The sequence below is a fragment of the Panthera uncia genome (genome assembly GCF_023721935.1).
Source record: "Panthera uncia isolate 11264 chromosome E2 unlocalized genomic scaffold, Puncia_PCG_1.0 HiC_scaffold_19, whole genome shotgun sequence".
Classification (NCBI taxonomy): domain Eukaryota; kingdom Metazoa; phylum Chordata; class Mammalia; order Carnivora; family Felidae; genus Panthera; species Panthera uncia.
The window spans coordinates 28,983,711-29,005,005 of NW_026057588.1; the positions used below are offsets into that span (position 1 = coordinate 28,983,711).

The window sequence follows — 21,295 nt, forward strand, 5'->3', positions numbered from 1 at the left end:
ACACACACACACACACACACACACACACACACACACACACTGGAATAATACTCGGCCATCAAAAAGAATGAAATCTTGTCATTTGCAACATGGATGGAACTAGAATGTATTATGCCAAGCGAAATAAATCAGAGAAAGACAAATATCATATGATTTCATTCATATGAGGAATTTAATATTTAAAACAGATGAGCGTAAGGGAAAAGAAGTGAAAATGATATAAAAACAGAGGGAGACAAACCATAAGACACTCTTGAGTACAGAGACCTGAGGGTTGCTAGTGGGGTGTTAGGTGGAGGGAAGGGCTAAAGGGGCATTGAGGAACACACTTGTTGGGATGAGCACTGGGTGTTATATGTAAGTGATGAATTACTACATTCTATTCCTGAAAAAAAAAAAAAAAGGCAGAATCTGATTGGCTCAACTGGGTTCAGGTGGATATCCCTGAATCATTAGTAATAGTCGGGTGGATAGTAGGAGAGAACAGGATCACTTAACGTAAATCTGGCCCCTGGAGGCTCAACCCCATGGGTTGGGAGTGACGGCAGTCCAAATGAAAAAAGATAACTATGACTTGAGCAGACATTCCAAAATGTTTCAACTATATTTTATTCCTTTGTTACTCAACCCAAGTGCATACTTTATGCTTTCCTCTTGGGATTCTTATTATACATGAGAAGTCAAGGACTCTATTTAAATTTGCCTACTTTAGTGTTTTCTGCATTCATTGGATCATGGCATTCTTTTGGAAGTATGGCCAGTAAGGCTCCATAAAACATAGTTTGGGAAATGCTGCTCTGAGGAATTGCATTTAAACTTCCAATTCACAGAACTGCAATTCTATTTTTCAAAAGTGCCCTGGGTAGCACAAGGGAGTTCTTTTGTGGTATTAGAAAATTCTGTACCTTGGTTGTGGTGGCAGTTACATGAATATATACACATGATAAACCTGCACAGAACTAATACTACACACACACACACACACACACACACACGCACGAGTGCATATAAAAACTGAAAAATCTGAATAAGGTCTGTAGCCTAGTTAATGGTATTATACCAATGTCAATTTCCTGGTTTTGAGAGCGCACTGTAGTTATTTAAGATGTTACAACTGGGAGAAGCTGGATGAAGGGTACATAGAACTTCTCTGTACTGTTTTTGCTACTTCCTGTAAGTCTATAATTATTTCAAAATAAAAAGTTAAAAAGAGTCACTTGATGGCTATGAAAGAAAATGATTTTGGTTTAAAGCATGACATATAAAGACATATTATAAAATTTCTGTGTCATAAAAATGTCTTAAAGTCCAACCAGCTCACCCAATGCATTTGCTCTGGCCCCTTATTATTTGATGTTATATATCCCAAAGCCTTTGCTCGTTCTCGATAAAGTCGAATTGCTTGATCCATGGGAATTCGTAATCTGAACCAGTATTCCACTATGCCAAAATTTGGGATGTCTCCTTTAGTTCCTACAAACCAATGCATAACTCACTGTTAAAATTTTATACTGAGTAAAATAATATATGACTTGCACGAATGACGTGTGATTGGCAAAGAACAGAGCTGAAGAAAATAAAGTTACTTCTGCAAGCATGAGTTTCATTGTATGTTAAGTATTATTAAAGAACTATGTCAAATTATGCTTGAGATATTCCAATTTACACTGTTTCGATCCTTCTAAAATATAAAGAAAAAACTAAACACTGTATTAAATACTCCACAGATTCTTTCTGATGCTACAGTAGCTTGTTTTTAATAAGTTGCACTCAATGTAGACTGACAGATACAATATGAAAGCCCAAAATTATAAATGTGATACTCCACATTGTGATTCAACTTCCAAGAGATCTTTGGCACCTCTCCACTTCTCTACTGTGCCACCAGTACAGGGATAAGTGCCACAGCTGTGCCAAATATATGCAAGCCATGCTTGCATGATGTTTGCCCCCATACACCCTCCGTGCTCCTTTTGACTCAGGCAGCTCTTCATCACTCTTCCTCTGTGAAGATTTCCCCTATAGCTCCTGGGGGACTTAAGAACTCCTTCCCAGAGAAGAAGGATATCCTCTCATTAGAACACTGACTCTTTTCACATAACTGTCCATTCACCAGCCTATTTCTCTACCTGCACTCTTAAGTTTCTTGAGGGCCAGGGCTGTGGTTTCCATTGATACATTCCTACCAGAGGGACTAGTACATAATGAGTACTCAATATTTGGTGAACAGAGGATATTCTATATGTAAACTTTCCTAAACATACCATATTATTAACATTATTTCCCCATTCTCTTCATTGGTTTCTTTCTCGCTAATGGATCATCCTCATCAACATATAATACTTTATTCGAATCTGCTATCATTAAACAAAAAAGTCCTAAAACAAGAATATCTATGGATACACATATTTGCTTGTATATGCTTAAAATTTCTTTGTTAAAATTTGTAGCCTTTGGTGAGGGGGCCTAGGGTAGCTGAGGGACAGGAGTGGGAGAGAGATTTTATGGCAAAAATTTTCACTTTTTTATTTTTTGACTTTGATTTTTATGTTACCCCTGTGATCAATCAATAAAATAAAATCCTTCCCCGGAAGCTAAGTCACCCTCTTATCATTCTCAAATGGTTTCTTTACTTGGCCTCTAGGATACTGTATACTCTTGGTTTGCCTCCTAAGTGACTGGCTACTCTTTACTTTCCTCTGCTGGTGTTTCTTCTTCCTCCTGAACTCTAAATTCTGTGGTTTTCCAAGGCTCAGTCCTTGGCCACTTTCTCTGTTTTCTGTACATTCATTGTCCATGTGTTATAACCTAGGCTAAAGGCTTAAAATATATTCAATATGGTAATGACTCCCCCTTTCATATCTTTATCCCTGACCTTTGGGCTACTTAGTGCAGCCCATATGCCAGTTCCACTTGGCTGTCCAATAGGCAGGTCAGTCTTAACTTGTTCAAACAGAATTCTTGATTTTCTTTCTCAGGCCTTCCTTTCTCAGGCCTACCTCAATAAACGGCCTCACAATTCTCCTTGGTGTTCATGCGAGAAATCTTGGCCCTCCACTTCTCTCATTACCTTACATACAATTGATAAGCAAGTCTTAAAGGAACAGTTAACTAACTATACATTGAAAGTAATCATTTGTCAATGTTCTCATTACCTTCTTCTTCTTCTTTTTTTTAGAGAGAGAGAGAGAGAGAGTGTGCGAGTTGGGGGGAGAGGGCAGAGAGAATCTCAGGCAGGCTCCAAGCCCAGCTTGGAGCTCAATCCCACGACACTGGGATCATGACCTGAGCTGAAATCGAGAACCTGAAGCTCAACTAACTCAGCCAGGTTGTACCAAGGTGCCTCGCTCATTACCATCTGAATCCAAGCCACCATCATCTCTCCACAGATTAATGCAATAGCCTGATAATGGTCCTATTTTCTCTCTTGGCCCCTACAGACTCTTCTTCCTACGGCACCCAAGGCAGCTTTTCTAAAACCTACATGTGGGAGCACCTGGGTAGCTCAGTTAAGCATCCGACTCTTAACTGTGATCTCACGGTTCGTGGGTTTGAGCCCCAGACCTGAAAGCATGGAACCTGCTTGGGATTCTCTCTCCCTCTCTTTCTGCCCCTCCCCTGCTCGCTCTCTCTCAGAAATAAATAAATAAATAAACATTAAAAAAAATAAAATCTATGTGTGATCATGTCACTTCCCCCCTCAAAACTCTCCAATGACTTTCATCACCGAGAGATAAAAACTCCACGTTCCTCACCATGACCTACAAGACCTACAAGTTTTTACGGCATGACCTAGTCCTTCCATAGTTTTTCTCTTTTATTTAAGCTTATTTAGAGAGAGAATGAGCGAGAGAGCAAGGGAGGGGCAGAGAGAGAAGGGGGGAGAGAGGGAGGGGGGGAGGGAGAGAGAGAGAGAGAGAGAGAGAGAGAGAGAGAGAGAGAGAGAGAATGAATGAATCCCAAGCAGGCTCTGCACTGTCACAGGGCTTGAACTGTGAGATTGCGACCTGAGCTGAAATCAAAAGTCGGATGCTTGACTGACTGAGCCACCCAGGTGCCCCTTGGTTTTCTGTTTTTCTTTTTATAGTGTATCTTCAAAAAAGTTTTTATTTAAATTCCAGTTAACATACAGTGTAATATTAGTTTCGGGTGTAGAATTTAGTGATTTAACACTTCCATACAACACCTGGTGCTCATCACAAGACGTGCCTCCGTCACACCCATCTCTTATTTAACCCCCCCCCCCCCCAAACCTCCCTGCTGGTAAACATCAGTTTGTTCTCTACAGTAAGGAGTTTCTTGGTTCGCCCCTCCTCCTTTTCCTTTTGCTCATTTGTTTTGTTTCTTAAATTCCACATAGGAGTGAAATCATATGCTATTTGCCTTCCTCTGACGGCCTTATTTTGCGTAGTCATCCTTCTGTTGTTTTAATCGCTTTCCTGCTTTAGCCGCTGGCCTTCTCGCTGCTCCTCCAATATGTCATGCTTGTCCCTCCACCTTGGTACTTGGTGTTTCCACTGCATGAAACATTCTTTCCCCGGATCCTGTCATGGATCTTCACTCAGGTCTCTACCAATGTCACTCATCAGGGATGCCTTTGTCTGAGCTCGCCATCTTCTCTCTCTCTCTTTATCCTGTTCATTTTTCTCCATCTGATGAGATATATATTTGTTTTATGGCCTGTCTTCCCCTCTAGAAGGTAGGCTACACGATGGCAGGGGCTCTGTCTTATTTAGTACCGACCCCTGTATTTCCAATGCCTGCTAACAGTGATAACAAATGATCTTACAGAATATTTGATGAACGTACTACAATTAACATTTGATCAAAAAAGGGTATCGATATGGTAAATAAATACATGTACTTAGAAGCTTTTAAAAAAGTAATAGCCATCGCACTGATATCCTCAATGACATTTAGGATAGTCCAGTCTATTCTGGGCAGCTCAGTTAGAGAACACTGTCCAACAGCCTCAAGGGATCTTGAATCCGTACGAGAAAAGATACTAATGTAGAGCATCATAGTAACCTATACACCAAATTAGTGACTCACACATCCAAAACTTATAAGATTGTACTTACCAACCAAACTTGCTGTGCAAAATATTCGACCACTTTTTTCTAGAATTTCATGGAATCTCAGCTGACAAGCTGCAAGTGTTTCGTAATCTGTGCTGTAAGCTTGGTGGACCTCAAGAGTGACAGTATTCTTCTGAACGTATTGTAAAAATAAGTCGTCAACATGAACAAGATACTGAGAAGTGAAGTTATATTCTGGGTGGAGGCCTTGCACTATGGGAGAGGTCTGTAGCTCAAAATCATAGAAAGCATAGGTACAGAAAGTGACAGGCTCTTTATCTCCAGACGCCTGGAAAACTTCAGAAGAAAAGGTTACTTTGTTGATATGGATTTCAAATAGGTTTTCGCCTCGTTCTAAGTGAATGGTTTCATCAAATTCATCAACAGAGTCATCTGGCATGATTTCTGGTTTAAATTTATACTGCTTGGTGCCATAGGCAATATCCTTTAATTGGGCTGCAAGAGAAGACACACAGTTTAGATATTTTTAAATATTGACATATGAAGATACAAACTGGCTTTTGAAGTGGTAGGAAGCCGAAGTGCTTTTGGTGAAGAGTCTCAATCTTAAATTCTGTGACCACACTGTTTTTCTGTGAGTAATACTGTATCATACAAAAATTCGTCCTTGGTTTTGACATCACTTATTAACAACAAAATTACAACTCAAGTTAGAATATAGCCTGTACCAGGGAAGAGGAAAAAGAAAAAAAGAAGAAAAGGCTTTTGAAAGTACAGCTGAGGTAAATATTTGGATTCTTCCTGTTCCTCTGCTTCTGCTTTATTACCTTCTCTCCTTTAAAGTCGATTTCTCTTTCTGCTGGCTCCTTCCCTTCAGCTTATTGAAATACATACTTTCCTACTTTTAGGGGTGATGGATAATGTTTATTGTCTTGATTATGGTGATGGTTTCACAGTGTATCCATGGGCCCAAAACTCACCAAACTGTATGCTTTGAATACGTGCAGTTTAAAGTATGTTAATTATACTTCTACAAAGCTGTTTTTTTAAACAGATATATCTCTTTTTTTTTAAGTTTGTTTTGAGAGAGAGAGAGTGCATGTGCAAGCACGTGAGCGGGGGAGGGGCAGAGAGAGAGAGAGAGAGAGAGAGAGAGAGAGAGAGAAAGAGAGAATCCCAAAAAGGGCCCCTCACTGTCAGCTCGGGGCCCCACGGTGGGGCTCAGAGTCATAAACTGTGAGATTGTGACCTGAGCTGAAATCGAAAGTCAGACGCTCAACCAGCTGAGCCACTCAGGAGCCACAGATGTATCTCTTTCTAGATACACATTTTATCCCCATGTTATATCCACATTTCTGGAAAGAATAATGTATACTGGAGTCTACAACTCCACATCTAACAGACACTCTTCTTCAACTTCTTGCGAATAGTATCTGCCTTACTTTTCTTAGGAAACTGCTCCAGAATAGGTCACCAGGAACGAATTAATTGCTAGATTGAATGGGCTTTGGTCCTTGTATTAGGTAGTTTCTTTCCTTCCTTGACACTGATGATCACTTTCTCTTTTTTGAACCTCTGTCCTACCTTGGTTTCCATGTCATTCATCATCAACCCGGCTTCTCCTTTTACCTCTCGTGTCATTCTTTTAGGGTTTCTTTCCTTTTCTCATCATTTGCTGGGGTCCTGTTTTTATCCTCTCCTTAGATGACATATTCTCATGGGTAATCTCCCCCTTTTATGACTTCTGCTACTATAAATATGCTGAAGACTCTCCTCTTTCTATTAAAAAAATTTTTTTTAAGCGTTTATTTATTTTTGAGAGACAGAGAGAGACAGAGCAGGAGTGGGGGAGGGGCAGAGAAAGAGGGAAACACAGAATCTGAAGCAGGCTCCAGGCTCTGAGCTGTCAGCACAGAGCCCCATGGTGGGGCCGAACCCATGAACCCCGAGAGCATGACCTGAGCCGAAGTCAGACGCTTGACTGACAGAGCCACCCAGGCACCCTAAGCTTTCTATTTTTAATTCAGATTTATTTCCTGAATTCCAGACCCAGAGATCTGATGCCTTGCTGGGTCCTCTGTCTAGATATCCCCGTGGCACTTCAAACTCGATATCTCCAAAATAGCATGCATCTAACACCGAAGAGTAGACTCTTCCAGTTATTTCTGTACTTTGAATCTCAGGCGCTGATGTCAGCATCCATCCAGTTGCCCAAGCTTGATACCACGGGATCATTCCAGTTTCCCTTTCTCTTAATTCTCCCCACATCACTAGTATTCAACAGTGTTTCCTAAATCGTTACAAATTTGCCCCTGTTCATTCTCTGTCCACTAATGCTACCTTTCTTACACTCCCAGTGTTTACCACCCAGATTATTATGGAACCCAAAGTGCTTCCTTCCTTCAGATCTTATTCACTCTTCCTAGTAACTACAGCATAATCTCCCAAATGCAGTTCTGGTGTATTACTGTCTACCTTAAACACTGCTTAGTGGTTTTCTAGGTAGGTAATTAAGGTTAAAATTCTCCAGGGGGGGGCAAGGGCACCTGGGTGGCCCAGTCGGTTAAGGGTCCGACTTCGGCTCAGGTCATGAGCTCACGGTTTGTGGGTTCAAGCCTCGCGTCGGGCTCTGTGCTGACAGTGCAGAGCCGGCTTGGGATTCTCTCTCTCTCTCCCTCTCTCTCTGCGGCTCCATGACTTGTGCTTCCTCTCTCTCTCTCTCTCTCAAAATAAATAAATAAATAAATCATAAAAAAAAATTAAAAACAAAAACAAAACTCAGGGTGGCAAGCAGGGCCTGGGTGACTTGGTTTTCTCCAGCCTTGCCGGGAGATCCTCCTCCCCTTATTAACCAGGAGCGGTGCCATTCATTTGCAAATGAATGGCAGCCCTTCACATTAAGGGCATTTTTACCTGCCTCCTCTACTTCCTGGAAGGCCCTTCTTGCTTTTACTTAGCGGTGAATTCTCTAGCCTACGGAGACTCCAAACCTACTGCGTGGCAGTCTTCCCGGAGTCTTCAGGTGTAAGTAGGCATCTCTCCTCAACGTTTCCTCCGCATCTTTCGCGTTTCCTGGCTTCCCACTCTTCCCGGTAAGGGATACTCTATTTACTTGCTCCATCTTCTGAGTTCGCTGAGGGTGGGACCCGAGCTTTCTTTCCTATTTGGCTTCTCACTGGCCAGCACTTTGCTTAGCATGCAGGAAGAGCTTGAGCAGGTTTACGGGATGAATCAGTGAATATTGGGGACTGATAATATATATTGGTGAAGATTTAGTGAGACCAAAAGGAATGAAAATCCCAAGCTACGTGACCTCTGTGTGATTCAGGAGAATTCTATTAAGCAAATTTTTATTGAGTACTACTTGAAATAAAAGGTACATACTGCTCTTTGACTGCTGGAAAACCCTGTTCAGGCGGATCGAACGCTTCTGCTTAGAGCAGTGGTTCTCAAAGTGTGGTCTGGGAATGCTGAGGGTCCCTGAAACGGATTTTGGAGGTCTGTGAGGTCAAAACTATTTTTAAAACAACCCTGACATGTCATTTGCCTTTTTCATTCTTATTCTCTCACAAGTGTACAATGGAGTTTCCCAAACTCTACATGATGTGTGATATCATAACAGATTGAATGCAGAAGCAGGTTGAAAAACCCAGCTGTTTTCTATTAAGGTATACACCAAAAAGTTTGTAAAAATGTCAAACAATTAAAAAAAAAAAAAGGAAAACAATTTAAAACAGTGTAACTTTTCTTACTATTTTTTTTTTTTTTTTTTGGTATGGAAAATACAGCTTTTTAAAAATAAATACCGTAATTTATGTTAACATGTAACGGATTTACCACTGTTATTTTAGCATGACATAAAATAAATATTTTCCAAATTTCTCACTTTTAATTCTTACTAGAAGTATAGTAAGTATGACCCATAGAAGCAAGAGGCCCTTGGGATCCTCAGTGATTTTTCAGAGTGTAGAATTACTGCTGGCCTAGATCCACACATTAAGCATTGTACGGCAGGGGACATGAAAGAGAGACAGAGTACTTGGCATGGAAGAACGTATCCTGCCATCACAGGGAACATGCGAAACTCCAACACTAAAGAACACTTCCATAATACAGTCCCCAAACACACTTTCCGAGTACATAAGAGGAAGGATGGGGAGTACCGAGGCAGTGTTTTTCAAAGTGTGGCCTTGCACCTGCGTCTGAGTCGCTTGGATTTCTAAATATAGCAGCATCACGGGCCTCTGGATCTCCAGGGATAGGGCCCAGGAAGCTACATTTGAAACAAGTTTCCCACATGATTTTCATACTTGCCTAAGTCTGGAAACCACTGTAAGGGCATTTCAAGTAGAGGCATGAATGGTTAGGAGTGATGAGAGCCAGCTTCCTGGCAGAGGCGTGCATTGCATTTGGTTAGATTTCGAAGCAGGGTAAAAAGGGCGTACGTTGGCTATAAAGGAGGTTTAGGCGGAACAAAGATCCAGTGGCAGGACCGAGAAAGGTGAATCTGACAAAGAGCAAGCAGACTTGTCTGGCTGCGAGGCATCGCTTGCTGAGAAGAGAAACTCGAAATGAGGTGGTAAAGTTAGTTCTGCCGTGCTCCATAAACTACTTTGAAATCTTGCAACAATCTTGCAAGCCTGCAACACTGGATCCAAAAAGCAGTAGAAAGTTACTAAAAATTCTTGAGTGGAAAAGAATCAGATAAAAACAACCTTTCTGGTAAATTCTCCTTACAGCTATGAATTGGAAAAAAAAAATAGAGCAAAGAGAAATCGTGAGTGTAGATTTGGACGACATTTTCAACTGTCGTAAACTCTACTCGTCTAGTTACTGTAGACGAATTGTGGGCATCGTACCTTCTAGTTTCTGAATGCGTGCAGCTCTGATATCGAGAAGATGAACATACTGTTCCACTTTGAGTTCATAATCTTGCTGCAAATTTTCCATCTTCTGGGTCACTGCTTCAACCTCCATCTAAAAAAGAGGAGATAACAAGTCTCAATACTTAGGATTAGTTCCATTTTCATTTTTTAAAGCGACCATGACAAGCATTTTCTTAGATCTTGGAGATACCAGGAGCTGTAAACCATGGTTTTCTGAAACAGCTCACGGTTTAGAAAATTATGCTTGGCAATGTTCATAAATCAGAAGTAAAATTAACAAAAACCCGAGATCCCTTCCCATGGAGGTGATTTTCCCGTTTGTTACAGGCTACAATCACACGTGGTTGTGGCAGGACTTCAGGATAACTATAACCCATTTGCAGAATGTGCTAATATGAGCAAAGGTGAATTCATTGCTGGTGTTTGGTCTCTAAAACCAGGGACTTAAAAAAAACATAGTTTGTTTTTCAACTACTGACTCTGAGTACCTAGTTACGAGGCCACATTCCAGGCATGTGGTAATAAATGATAAGAGATTATAACAGATGATAATACATAACACTGCTTAGAGAAGTAAATCATCAGTTGATCATTAAGGAAAATCTATTTTCCCGAGTTAGTGTTGCACCTTACCTGATAATCTTTATTAATTTTATGTTGCATAATTAGCATGTTTCGTGTCTTTTCAAGCTCTTGCACCGTTTCTGCATGAGTTGCTTGTAGCTCTCTCATGGAGCGTTCTAGATCTTTGTTAATTTTATTGTCTACTTTCTCTAAAAAGGAAAGGTCTCCATTTTTTTGTGACTTTTGAGCCTAAAATAAAAACATGTTTTCTTACTGAAATAAGAGTTTCTAAAATATAATCATGTGAATTAATATAGATATGGCAAGGAAAAATCATTAATTGAAAGCAGATATAGTTCCATTTTCCATCAGGAATAAAACAATCCTGATACAGAAAATATATTTAGATAGACATTTGGAACAATTACAGAGAATTCAAAAAACGGTTTATTACTTCATGACATGAAGAAGAATCATGTACATTTATTTCTATTTCTTCAATTGATTAAATGCTACACAGTGTTGATCTAAAGGGAAAGAAATGTATTTTCTCGTGTCTTCTTATAAATAACAGAATATCCTAGAACTGAAAAAATATCTTCTGGTAACATTTATAATTCAATATTTTACTTAAGATAATAGGGTGTACCAAGGTCTCTTAGGACAAAATTGTTGATTAGTTTTATAGTGAGGTGTGTAAAAGTGAAATATTTGTACAGTTGGAGAAAGTGCTTTAAATAAGAGTTTTTGAGGTCTATTTTAATGTAATTTTGATGTCATTATGAAATATGTATATGCTGTAAGTAAATGTCACCTGACCACTTTCCTGAATAATTTATTCTCCAAGTATAAGGGTTACAGACAAGGGTCATCATTATGCTGAAACAGTTATATGTAGACATGAAATTCATGGTGAAGTTCAGAAAGTTACCTTTATAAGCAGGAGAGCTTCACTCAATTCATCAGCATTAATATCACTGTCCTGCAAAAGACAGAGTGAGTAAAAGCTCACAATGAGATATTAATGGAAAGTACAAGAGACATTCCAACTATGCAGATTATCCTCACGGAACATAAGCTGCCTGATAGCATGAATTAATAAACTAAGTAAAAGAGACATTCCGACTATTCAGAATCTCCTTCTGAAATGCAAGCTGCGTAATAACCATGAATTAATAAACCAAGTCATATATTTGTCTTCTTTTGCTTTATAGTACAGTGTTTCCTCTGTGTATAAAATATTTAGATACAGATTTGGAGTTTATCTCCCAAATAAGAAAATAGTTCACCTGGTTGTAAAACTTCATGCGGTTTTTAAGTTCGTCAAGTTGTTGCTTTTGTTCCAGATACTGTAACTGTAGTTCTCTATTTTCTTGGATGAGTTTCTCATTTTGGTCTTAAAAATAAAGTCCATGCCATTAGAAAGGTAAGAGAGCATGAGGTAAGAACACATTTAAAATTAATTTAATTCCTGATACACACCAAGCTGGATCTAGCAGTGCTCTGGTCAGAGAGGAAATTATGCTAGCACCTAGACAAAGGCAGCAGGAGAATGAGGAACAAATGAACACGATCATGTGTCTACCATATGATCCAGTTTCTTATCAAAAACTGAAGACTGAAGTTCATAGTATTAATATAAGGAAATTGGGGCCTCTGGGACTTCAAAGGAACATTCTATCTAAAATACCTAAGAAAATATGTTTCTAAATCTATGATTTTTACTTACTTATTAAGGGTCCTGAAAGGCATGCAAAAAAAAAAAAAGTGGTTTGTTTTTTTTTTTTTGTCTTTTAGTGTTTTAATTGACTTCCTTGAGTTTTCTTTTTCCAATTTAGCATTAAGTCTTTTTAGTAAAACAACATAATTTCTTTGGTGATAACTAAATCTGTAATTCTAATCAACCACACTTTGAACAAATCTGCTAAGATAGGTGAGGAATGGATTCTTAGCCAGGGCATGGTAGCATCAGTAATAATTCATGTGTGTTCTTTATTCATTGAGTTCATGCTGTTAATTAGTAAGACATGGACTCAGAGCTCTCGTTAAGGAATAGAGATAGGTTACATTCACCTAGGTTCTCATTTGCCTTGACCCACAATCAGGAGCACAGAGCAGAGCTACAGAAAATAGTAATAAATCCACGAAGAGACGAATTTTTTACTCCCTGCATTCAACATATGCTTAACTTAAAAAAAAAAAAAAAAAAGCAAGCTAACAAATGTATTCTTTAGTCTCATGTTCTTAAGCGTACTCTTCAACAGAGTTCATTGTCGGGGTCAGGTGTCCTCCTTTTTGGCTCCCCGTTCACTAACTCTAAACCATGTCATCCAAAGTGTCTCCACTAATTTCATCCTAGTTTCAAAGATTTGTGTTTATCAAAAGTCTTCAAGTTGTACATTTTTGTTTCCTTTTCTTAAAAAAAGCAAGTCAACACATTTGCCAAGAATTCTTTGCATGAATACATTTGCACGCTGAATGCATGTTATACAAAAATACATTTCTGACTTTTATAATGCTTTTGTGTTCCCAAGATTTAACTTGGGATATATATACTACATGTAAGTAAAAATAGTAAATTACATAATTAAGAAGAAATGGACTGAATTTGGATATTTTTAATGTCACATATTTCCTGGAAAACTAAAAAGTAAAAAAAAAAAAAAAGTGACTCTAGAGTATGCAGAGACATTTTAATATCAAATATATAAACATTTTTATCTTATCGATGAAAAGTTAAAAGGTTATCCTTTTGCTAATATTTAGTGACCTAAATAAGAGTTCACAAGTGTGAACAGTACTTGGAAATTTTGAAGGTAAAGGTCAACTATTTGTCTTTCAACTCAAAATTAGGATTAATGGTAAATATGAATTGTTAGAGGAGATAAACAACTTTTTCAGTTACAGAGTACGGTAAGAATGCAGAACACTTTATTTTCTGTTGATTAGGTTAAAAAATCTAGATAGAAATGGTTAGGTAACAGAAAAAAGGTAAATATAGCAAGAAAAATATAAAACTAAAGGTAGTTTCCTTCTTGGCCTGCAAACGGGTTAGGGGTTCTGATGACGAGGTAAAGTGTAAAGGACAGGACTATTGCCCCTTCCCCCAGATAGAGCGTTTTCTGATTACTATTTTCATGCTCTTGTTTCTCTCTTCTTTCAATATTTCAGAGCAGGGTTCTGAGAATGAAATGCTAGTAGGTATACATGAACTTATTCAAATGTTTCTTCCTTTGCTGATTTCTGTGTCAACAATGTCCCCGTTTCATGGATATTTTTAAAACTAGGGTGTTAGTAGTGGGAAAATAGCTTATTAGTGGGGGAAGACATTACTGAATATGAGTAACTTTCTCTCTACTAGATTTTATGTAGAATTATCCACGGTATTTTTCCTTTCTCAAACTGTTTATTGGGGATACGACTCCTGGGTCTTTAAGAAGCCCGGAGACGCTGTAGTTCAAACAAGAGATAGCCTTGCTGGATTATAATAAGAAAAATCAAAGCATCCTGTACAAGATGAAAAATAACCTCCTTACCTTATGATTTGACAAAAAGCAGGTTAAGCTAAACAGCATTTTATTCAAATGGGATAACATTTCACTCTTTTAAAATTATGTTCTTCAAGCACACCATTAATAAGCAGAGTGCGGAGAACAATCCAACTAAACAATTTTCAGAGCTCCTTTGTGCTAATATCTTCAGCTGTGATCAATATAACCATATGCATTATGCTGAATTATGCATTTCAGCTAAAGATAGAAAGGAACTTTCAAAAGCAGGGCCCTTAAACACATGCAGTTAATTTAAGCATTAACCAAATGCAAACTGCATTTACATATTCTTCCCCCACATATTCACACAATCTGAAACTAATTTGTACCTTGAATAAAGAGGTGAGTATTCTCTAAAAATAATTTGCCAGTTAGATGAATGAGTCTAAGAAGCCAGGGAAACATCTTCTGGCAAAGAACACTCGACAAATGAAAAGGTAAATGTGTGAAGAGACTTCAAAGTGGAATGAAACAATTTCAAAATCTGTAAGACAAAAAGGAACTTTCTACATATTGAAAGATTTCCTTATAAAGAGATTTTCAATTTTTTTTTGTTTGTTTAGTACTTCCCAGAAAAAAAATGGTTCAAGGCTGTAATATTTTTCTTATAATCCACTGTAACATATTCACCAAACGATCCCAAACTTCAGTCATTAGACTTATAAACTTTGGGTATTCAAGCAAAATAACTAAAATAACAGTTGACTTAAAAATAAAGATTCAGTACTAGCAATTCTTCTTAAGAAAACAACTGAATAAATGTGTAAAGATTTGTGTAGAAAGATGTTTATGATACTTAACAAAACTGAAACTCTTTAAAAATTCATCAGTAGAAGATTGTTAAGCAATTTTTTGTACATCCTCACATGGAAAACCAGGACAGACATTATAAGTGATGATGATGTGGGTTTACACTTATACTCAAGGAACGATTTCATAACATAGTAAAGACAAAAAGCACATTATAAAAACTGTACCTGTGCACATACAAACAACTCTGGAAGGACAAACATAAACATATTAATAGTGATTATCTTGTGGGGTGTGGGAGTGAGTGACTTCTAGAAATTTTTTTGTTCCCTGGATTTTTTTAATGGTATACGTGAATTATTTTTAATCTTTCAAAAAATCCAAGAAGACACAAAAGCTAGTGAAAAAAATAAGAATGGATTCGGTGGATTAAAATAACTTTGCAACTGTAATCTTAATAATTTAAAAGAATCTTTGGAAATCACTAAACAACAACAGATAGGTCTTAAAAAAAGACCACCAAGATTCTATTCCCTTAAGAGTTTCTTTCCAGAGACCAATGCAGATGTTTAGAGATAAGAGTTTTGAAATTCTTGATATTTAGGGAAATACAGAAAGCACAGAAATAAGACAGGTTGTTTTCATTTCTCTTCTTTTCAGAGCAGTTTATATCTGTTTTTGGAAAAAAGTGGGGAATATAGAGTGCTTCTCCTTCCTTCAGTCAACAAGAATTTACTGAGCAACTATTAAACAAAAGTACTCGGTTAAGTACCACATTAAAATCAGGAACGATACATCTTTGACATCAAAACTTTTAAATACCTGCCCGGTCACCAATCATGTCACCATTTCATTCTCCTCACAATATTCTTGAGAAAAATTCACAAATAATTTTTCATGAAATTTAACCACTTGGCATATAAATACTGCACATATGTTTCATTGAAATTAAGACTACATCTATTGTAAGAAATGTTCTGATTACAGTCTTCCTAGAGTGTTGGAAAAAGTCAGACCATAATTTTAAAATGTTATCATTTATAAGATGCATCCCAATTTCAGAGATGTCAAAATGGGAAAAAAACTCTCTCTTATAGTTAATAAAATATGGCATTGTGAGCTAAATCAATAAATAGAGTACTGACTACATTTGTAATTTGTTTGTTTTTGGTTTGTTTTTTTTTTTAACGGAGCCTGCATTAAACTGTGAAACGCTTGCATGCAACAGAATTACAAATGTTCAAAAGAAGCAACCTTATTATCACATCACTTGGTTTGCGTAGTGGATGAACAACAGATACAACATTTGAAGCAAATAATTCAATTCCCCTGTTGTGCACTTGGGTGTATAATCTAGTAAATCAGACATCTACTTTAATTATGATTATTTTATTTCCCTGAGATGAGAGGGGTGAGATCTGTGACATGAAACTTATTAATGATCATTATTTTAGCAGGGACATCTTGGCAAGTCTTCCTGGTATTTAAGTTCACTGTCACAGAGTAGATTTAGATATCTCATTATCACAGAGATCGTCCCTGTTTGACCTATCAAAACCAGTAAGCAACTATTTCTCTACTCTGTCATCTTACACTGCTTTGTTTTTGTTCCCACTGCCCTTGCCACCACCTGACATGTGGCATGCTTGTTTAATTACTGTCAGTTTCTCTCTGTAGAATTTATGTTGCGTGAGGGCAAGGCCTTGGCTTTGCTCATTGCTGTATCCCCAGAACTTAGAACGGTGCCTGGCTCAAGAAATGCTTGTTGACTGCTGAACACAAGAAGGCTCAACAAAAAAATTAAAAGACCACCTAAATGACAGTACCTCTGACCAAAAAAAAAAAAAAAAAAAAAAAAAAAAAAAAATTCCTTGGGCTTCTACGCGAGGCTGAGTAAACGGAAATTTCAAGTGACCGCGAAACGCATGGAAGTGGATGGCTGTTGAGACAAGTCAGTAGTGGTTTTGTATGTACCTCTTTCGGTTTTGACTCTGTCAAGGATTTCAGTTTTGTCTGCTAGGTCAGACTTTAAGGCAGTCTCGAGTTGAGCGATCTGCACTTTGAGCTGCTGTTCCTTTAGCTTCCATTGCTCTTCGTGGGCAGCACTGAAGGCACTGCAAAACACACATGACATGCAGAGGAGAGCCTGGAGATCGGCCTCGACCGAGAACGCGAAAGAGAGAAGCTTTTAGTGGCACAGAGACCACTGTCATCATGTCTTAGGAATTAAGTAAACATATGCTGGTCTGCTGCTGTTGAAACCAAGGCGCCTCTCTCAGGCTGCGGTTAGGAAACATGAAAGGCTTTGTGGGATGAGCAAAGGAACTGGCCTTAATTTAGAGCTCTCCAGTCAGAAAAGTTGGCAGCGTGCAGCTTTTGTGGGACTAGTAAAGGAATTCAGATACTGTACATACTCCAGAGGAATCCGCAGTTCCAAACCTCAGCCATCAGCCTCGGATAAAACTATTCTCTCCCACATACAAACCCTCTTAAAACCGAGAAAAAGGGGCTCGCCACCTGATCTCTACTTCTAGAATCTCAAACTTTTACAGAGTCCGTGCTAATACCATATTCACGAAATTTCAGCCATGAAATGATAACACGCTGAAATACAAGACGGCAACTCTGCTATTATGAGGTAGTGATAATGGAGTTTTTGTCCTAAAAAACTAAACCGCATTAACAGGCTAAGAACAAAGTTTTACTTGTAATGTGATTGGGATGAAAACCTGGTAAGAACACCCTGGTAAGAATGATGAAGATTTTAAACCAGTGTTAAAATCCACTCATGATTAAATCCCAACATTCATTTATGCCAGTGGTTTCCAAATGCTGATAAACTAAACACTGGTGCTGGACCAGCTATACTAAGCACTTGGGGAGATTTAAAAATGAAGATCTTGGGGCCCAGGAATCCAGAGTTTTATAAAGCTTCTGCAGGTGATAGCCAGGTTTTGGAAAAACTGATCTTGATCTGTATTTCAGCAGAAAACTATTATCTGTGAAGCTTGATATGACTGAATAATTATCAGCAGCTTTGACCCTTCTCCTTATTTTAAACCCAGTAAATGAAACAAAAATTTATAAAATCTGGTTTTGTACTGATGATGAAGCAAATGGAAGAAAAACTTATTATTGAAAATTGCCCTTAATGCTGCTCCCAGCTAGTCTTGAGGTTTTATTCCAAAAGAGATACTTTTCTGGGAGGCATAGCTTTCAAAGGAACAGAATTATGTATCTATTTTACATTTTGAATGCTTTTATTGCATTTAAAATAATATGAACTTAAAAATAAATGAAATTCTAGAAGTTTCTCTAAATATGACATCTGTTTCTTCTATCAATGTTCTCATTTCACATATGGAACCTTAAAAAATGCATGAACCTATATACCAATATTTTAAGTTAATTTGATCAAAGGTACAATTACCTAGACTTAAATGAAATCCAAACAAAATATGCACTTTAAATATTAAAGAATATTCCTTTACATTTTCATTTTTTAAAATAAAGACCAAATATAATTTCTGTGTCTAGTCAAATTATATAAACCAAACACACACATATGTATGTATGTGGGTATATGGGTGTGTGTGTATGTGTGTGTGTGTGTGTGGGGGGGTGCGTGCGCGCGTGTGTCTTGTATTATTAAAAACATGTACTACCCGGAAAAAAAAATTAGCATGATGAAATAGGCACAATTATACATTATATCAGACGCCAAAAATTAGAAACAGTAGTGTTCCAATAGCATTAGTACCAGCAAAAAGATCACCAACAGTTAATCTGGCAGAAACATCAGAAGCTGTATGTGTTTAAATTAAGAACAATTTAGCAGCCTGGTTTTTCCAAACCCACAAAATACTAGTGTAAATCAGCATAAGTCAATCTGAATTTAGTCCACTGCTATCTTCCCTCTAAATTTAGGATTACATTCCACTGGAGTTTCATGAGGAATTCCTTTTGAATTTACTGTATTCCTCTATGCTTGGAGCCATCTGTGTAACTATAAATGGTGAACCACATCTGGCTCCATTTTCTTTGTAAAGGCTGTGTACATGATTAAATCTGCATATGAGAACAGTCTTTGAGAACCTTTTATTCATGAAAATGTTTTTGTATATTGCCTACAGTGACAACTGGGGGTGGGGTGGGGTGGGGATATCATAGTTGGTCTGTGTGCACATTTCGTCTGTTACATTATGTTGCTGAAGTGAGAAAATGTCCATCCACAGCTGAATGTCCATTGGTGCCTGTGCTCACTGGCACGTCCACTGGCGGTCATGGGTCAGCTTACACACTCTTGATCAACAACATGATCAGACTGAAATAAGAGCTAAAGAATTCATCTCCACCCTAAGGCTTTTTTCTTGCAGAAGAAATTCTATTTATTCCCATGTTTAAGGGCACCCTAATGTGAAAGAGAGGGAAGAATAAGCTCTAAATCATCCATGAAGAAATCCACAGATACTTTAGTTAGGACCTAATGGAAATTAAACACATATTTACATAGGGATAATTCACTTACTGAAAGAAAATAATGCCCCGAATGTACTCAGTTTGATTTCTGAGAAGCACAAAGTGCTCATATTTGATCATATGGGCTTTCATGATTCCTAGAAGACTGCAGGGGACAGGTGCTCACTTTACAGAAAGGGAGCCCAGAAAATCTACGGGTGGTCAGCAGGGCTCCATTGAATTTTGAATATTAGATGGCTACTAATTACATTGTAAAAACCTGATTTACCCAATTCTCAAAAATGGTTAATACCATCTTCAAAAACTAGACCAAGTCTTTTTTTTCTTAAAATAGGTATTAGTGTCTCTCAGGGAGTTAATGCCTTAAAACCACCTCTAACAGATTCTCTGGATCCTGTCCCAAATTGACTAAATCTGAATTGGATGGTGATGGCTCGAGGCTGGGGGAGGGAAGTTCCAAAGGGGTGGTAAAAGCTACATTTTGCTGTTTTCCAGGTTATTCATACATAGATACTACAGCTGAAGGACTATTGTCTTCATGAGTGCTACCACCCTAAAACTATACTAACTTCAAAGATGGGCACAGCTTTGCAATATCGTAGCATAGTTTCTCTCTGACCACATAGATTTAATTGCAAAAAAGTTTATTCTGAATTTTCAAATGGAGTATTTCTTAAATAAGGTTATACTTACTTCTTGGCATTGTATCAAAAATGTTTTCTCATATTAAAAGGAGCTCATTCCAAATACTAACATGAGGGTTTTATCTTACCAGATGATTCTCTAATATGTCATATGTCAAGTAATAAACACATTCAAAATTTCATTTGGGAAAGGAAGATGAGAATGTAATCTGCAAATCATATTTTTCTCCTGAAAACTAGCCAGTTTTGAATAACAAACAAATGCTCTCCTTTTAAAAACACGCTATCACTATGACTAACCAAACGGAGTAAATTTTATTTAGTTTTTGATGAGCACTAGTTGTTGGCAATGATGGTAACAGTGCCATGGAATACAAGAGCTTTAAAGAATTTTAAAGATGACAATGATTTTTGTAGAAGTTTCTCCAACTGTTTCTGAAAGCATATTATATTTTAAAAATTTGTATTAGAGAATTTTACAGTTCTGTTTGCTATCATGTGTGCTTGCTGGGTTTTGTGCTTAAGTGACATTAATTTTTTTTTGGACACAAAATGTTTTGACACTCATTACACACATTTACTTCCATATACCTCACACAAAATTCAAGTGTAAGCAGCATAATGAAGTCTGTTTTTAATGTGACAGGAAAAAATGTAGCTCAAGCATAAAACATTAAAAAAAAAAACCCTTCAAAGTCAGATTTACCCTCTCAGATCATCTTCTAATATGGAAAGATAAAGTTTCACGGTGAGAAAGTAAATATGAGAAAAACATGTTCCTCTCAAAATTCCAGTTATGCATTATTCCCAGCTAAGTTTAATGTTTTTTATTCCCAGAAGGTATGTTCAGTAAATCCTCAAATAGGGAAGTAGGAAAAGTATAAGTAACGGCCAAATGGCACTTATTTTCTTGTATTAAGACCATGTTAAATTATTTGAAATTACAAGATGTTGAAGATAAATATAAATCAATAAAAATTTCTGGATGTATGGTAGTTCTATTATTCCATGAATGTTTCCCTTCCACAGAACCAGTTTTCCAATGCAATTAAAATTAGAGAGATAGTGAAGCACAGGGGGAAAACAAATCAAGTTTTAGAGTCAAAAGAATTGGGTTTGGGTCCTTTACTGGAGTCTCAGCAATGCTGTGTGACTCCGTACAAGTCTCTTAATGTTTCTTGAGTCTTGATTCCCTCATCTCTAAAATATGGGGATAACATTATTTTCTCTGCCCTACAATGCAGTGGTTGTGTGATCTATATACTGAAATTTGGAAATTTCAAACACGTAACTACCAAATCCTTAGATATATATCAATATAAACCTTGTATTGTTCTATAGAAGTGAGAATATAGGGGCACCTGGGTGGCTCAGTCGGTTAA

General features: G+C 37.5%; 1 protein-coding gene across 6 annotated transcripts in view; it reads right to left on the reverse strand.

The window, feature by feature from the left end:
- The window catches only part of RPGRIP1L (RPGRIP1 like), a 96,088-nt gene that overhangs the window by 45,766 nt on the left and 29,027 nt on the right, over window positions 1-21,295 (reverse strand). For all 6 annotated transcript variants that reach the window (XR_007455645.1, XM_049621134.1, XM_049621135.1 and 3 more), the window contains 7 exons: window positions 16,765-16,904; window positions 11,779-11,885; window positions 11,421-11,471; window positions 10,559-10,738; window positions 9,899-10,016; window positions 5,082-5,534; window positions 1,322-1,473 (listed from right to left, as the gene is read on the reverse strand). Coding sequence is in view for 5 of the 6 variants with exons in the window: in XM_049621134.1 (XP_049477091.1) it covers window positions 1,322-1,473; window positions 5,082-5,534; window positions 9,899-10,016; window positions 10,559-10,738; window positions 11,421-11,471; window positions 11,779-11,885; window positions 16,765-16,904 (1,201 nt within the window). In the remaining variant the exon portion in view is untranslated. The remainder of the gene's footprint in view (window positions 1-1,321; window positions 1,474-5,081; window positions 5,535-9,898; window positions 10,017-10,558; window positions 10,739-11,420; window positions 11,472-11,778; window positions 11,886-16,764; window positions 16,905-21,295) is intronic.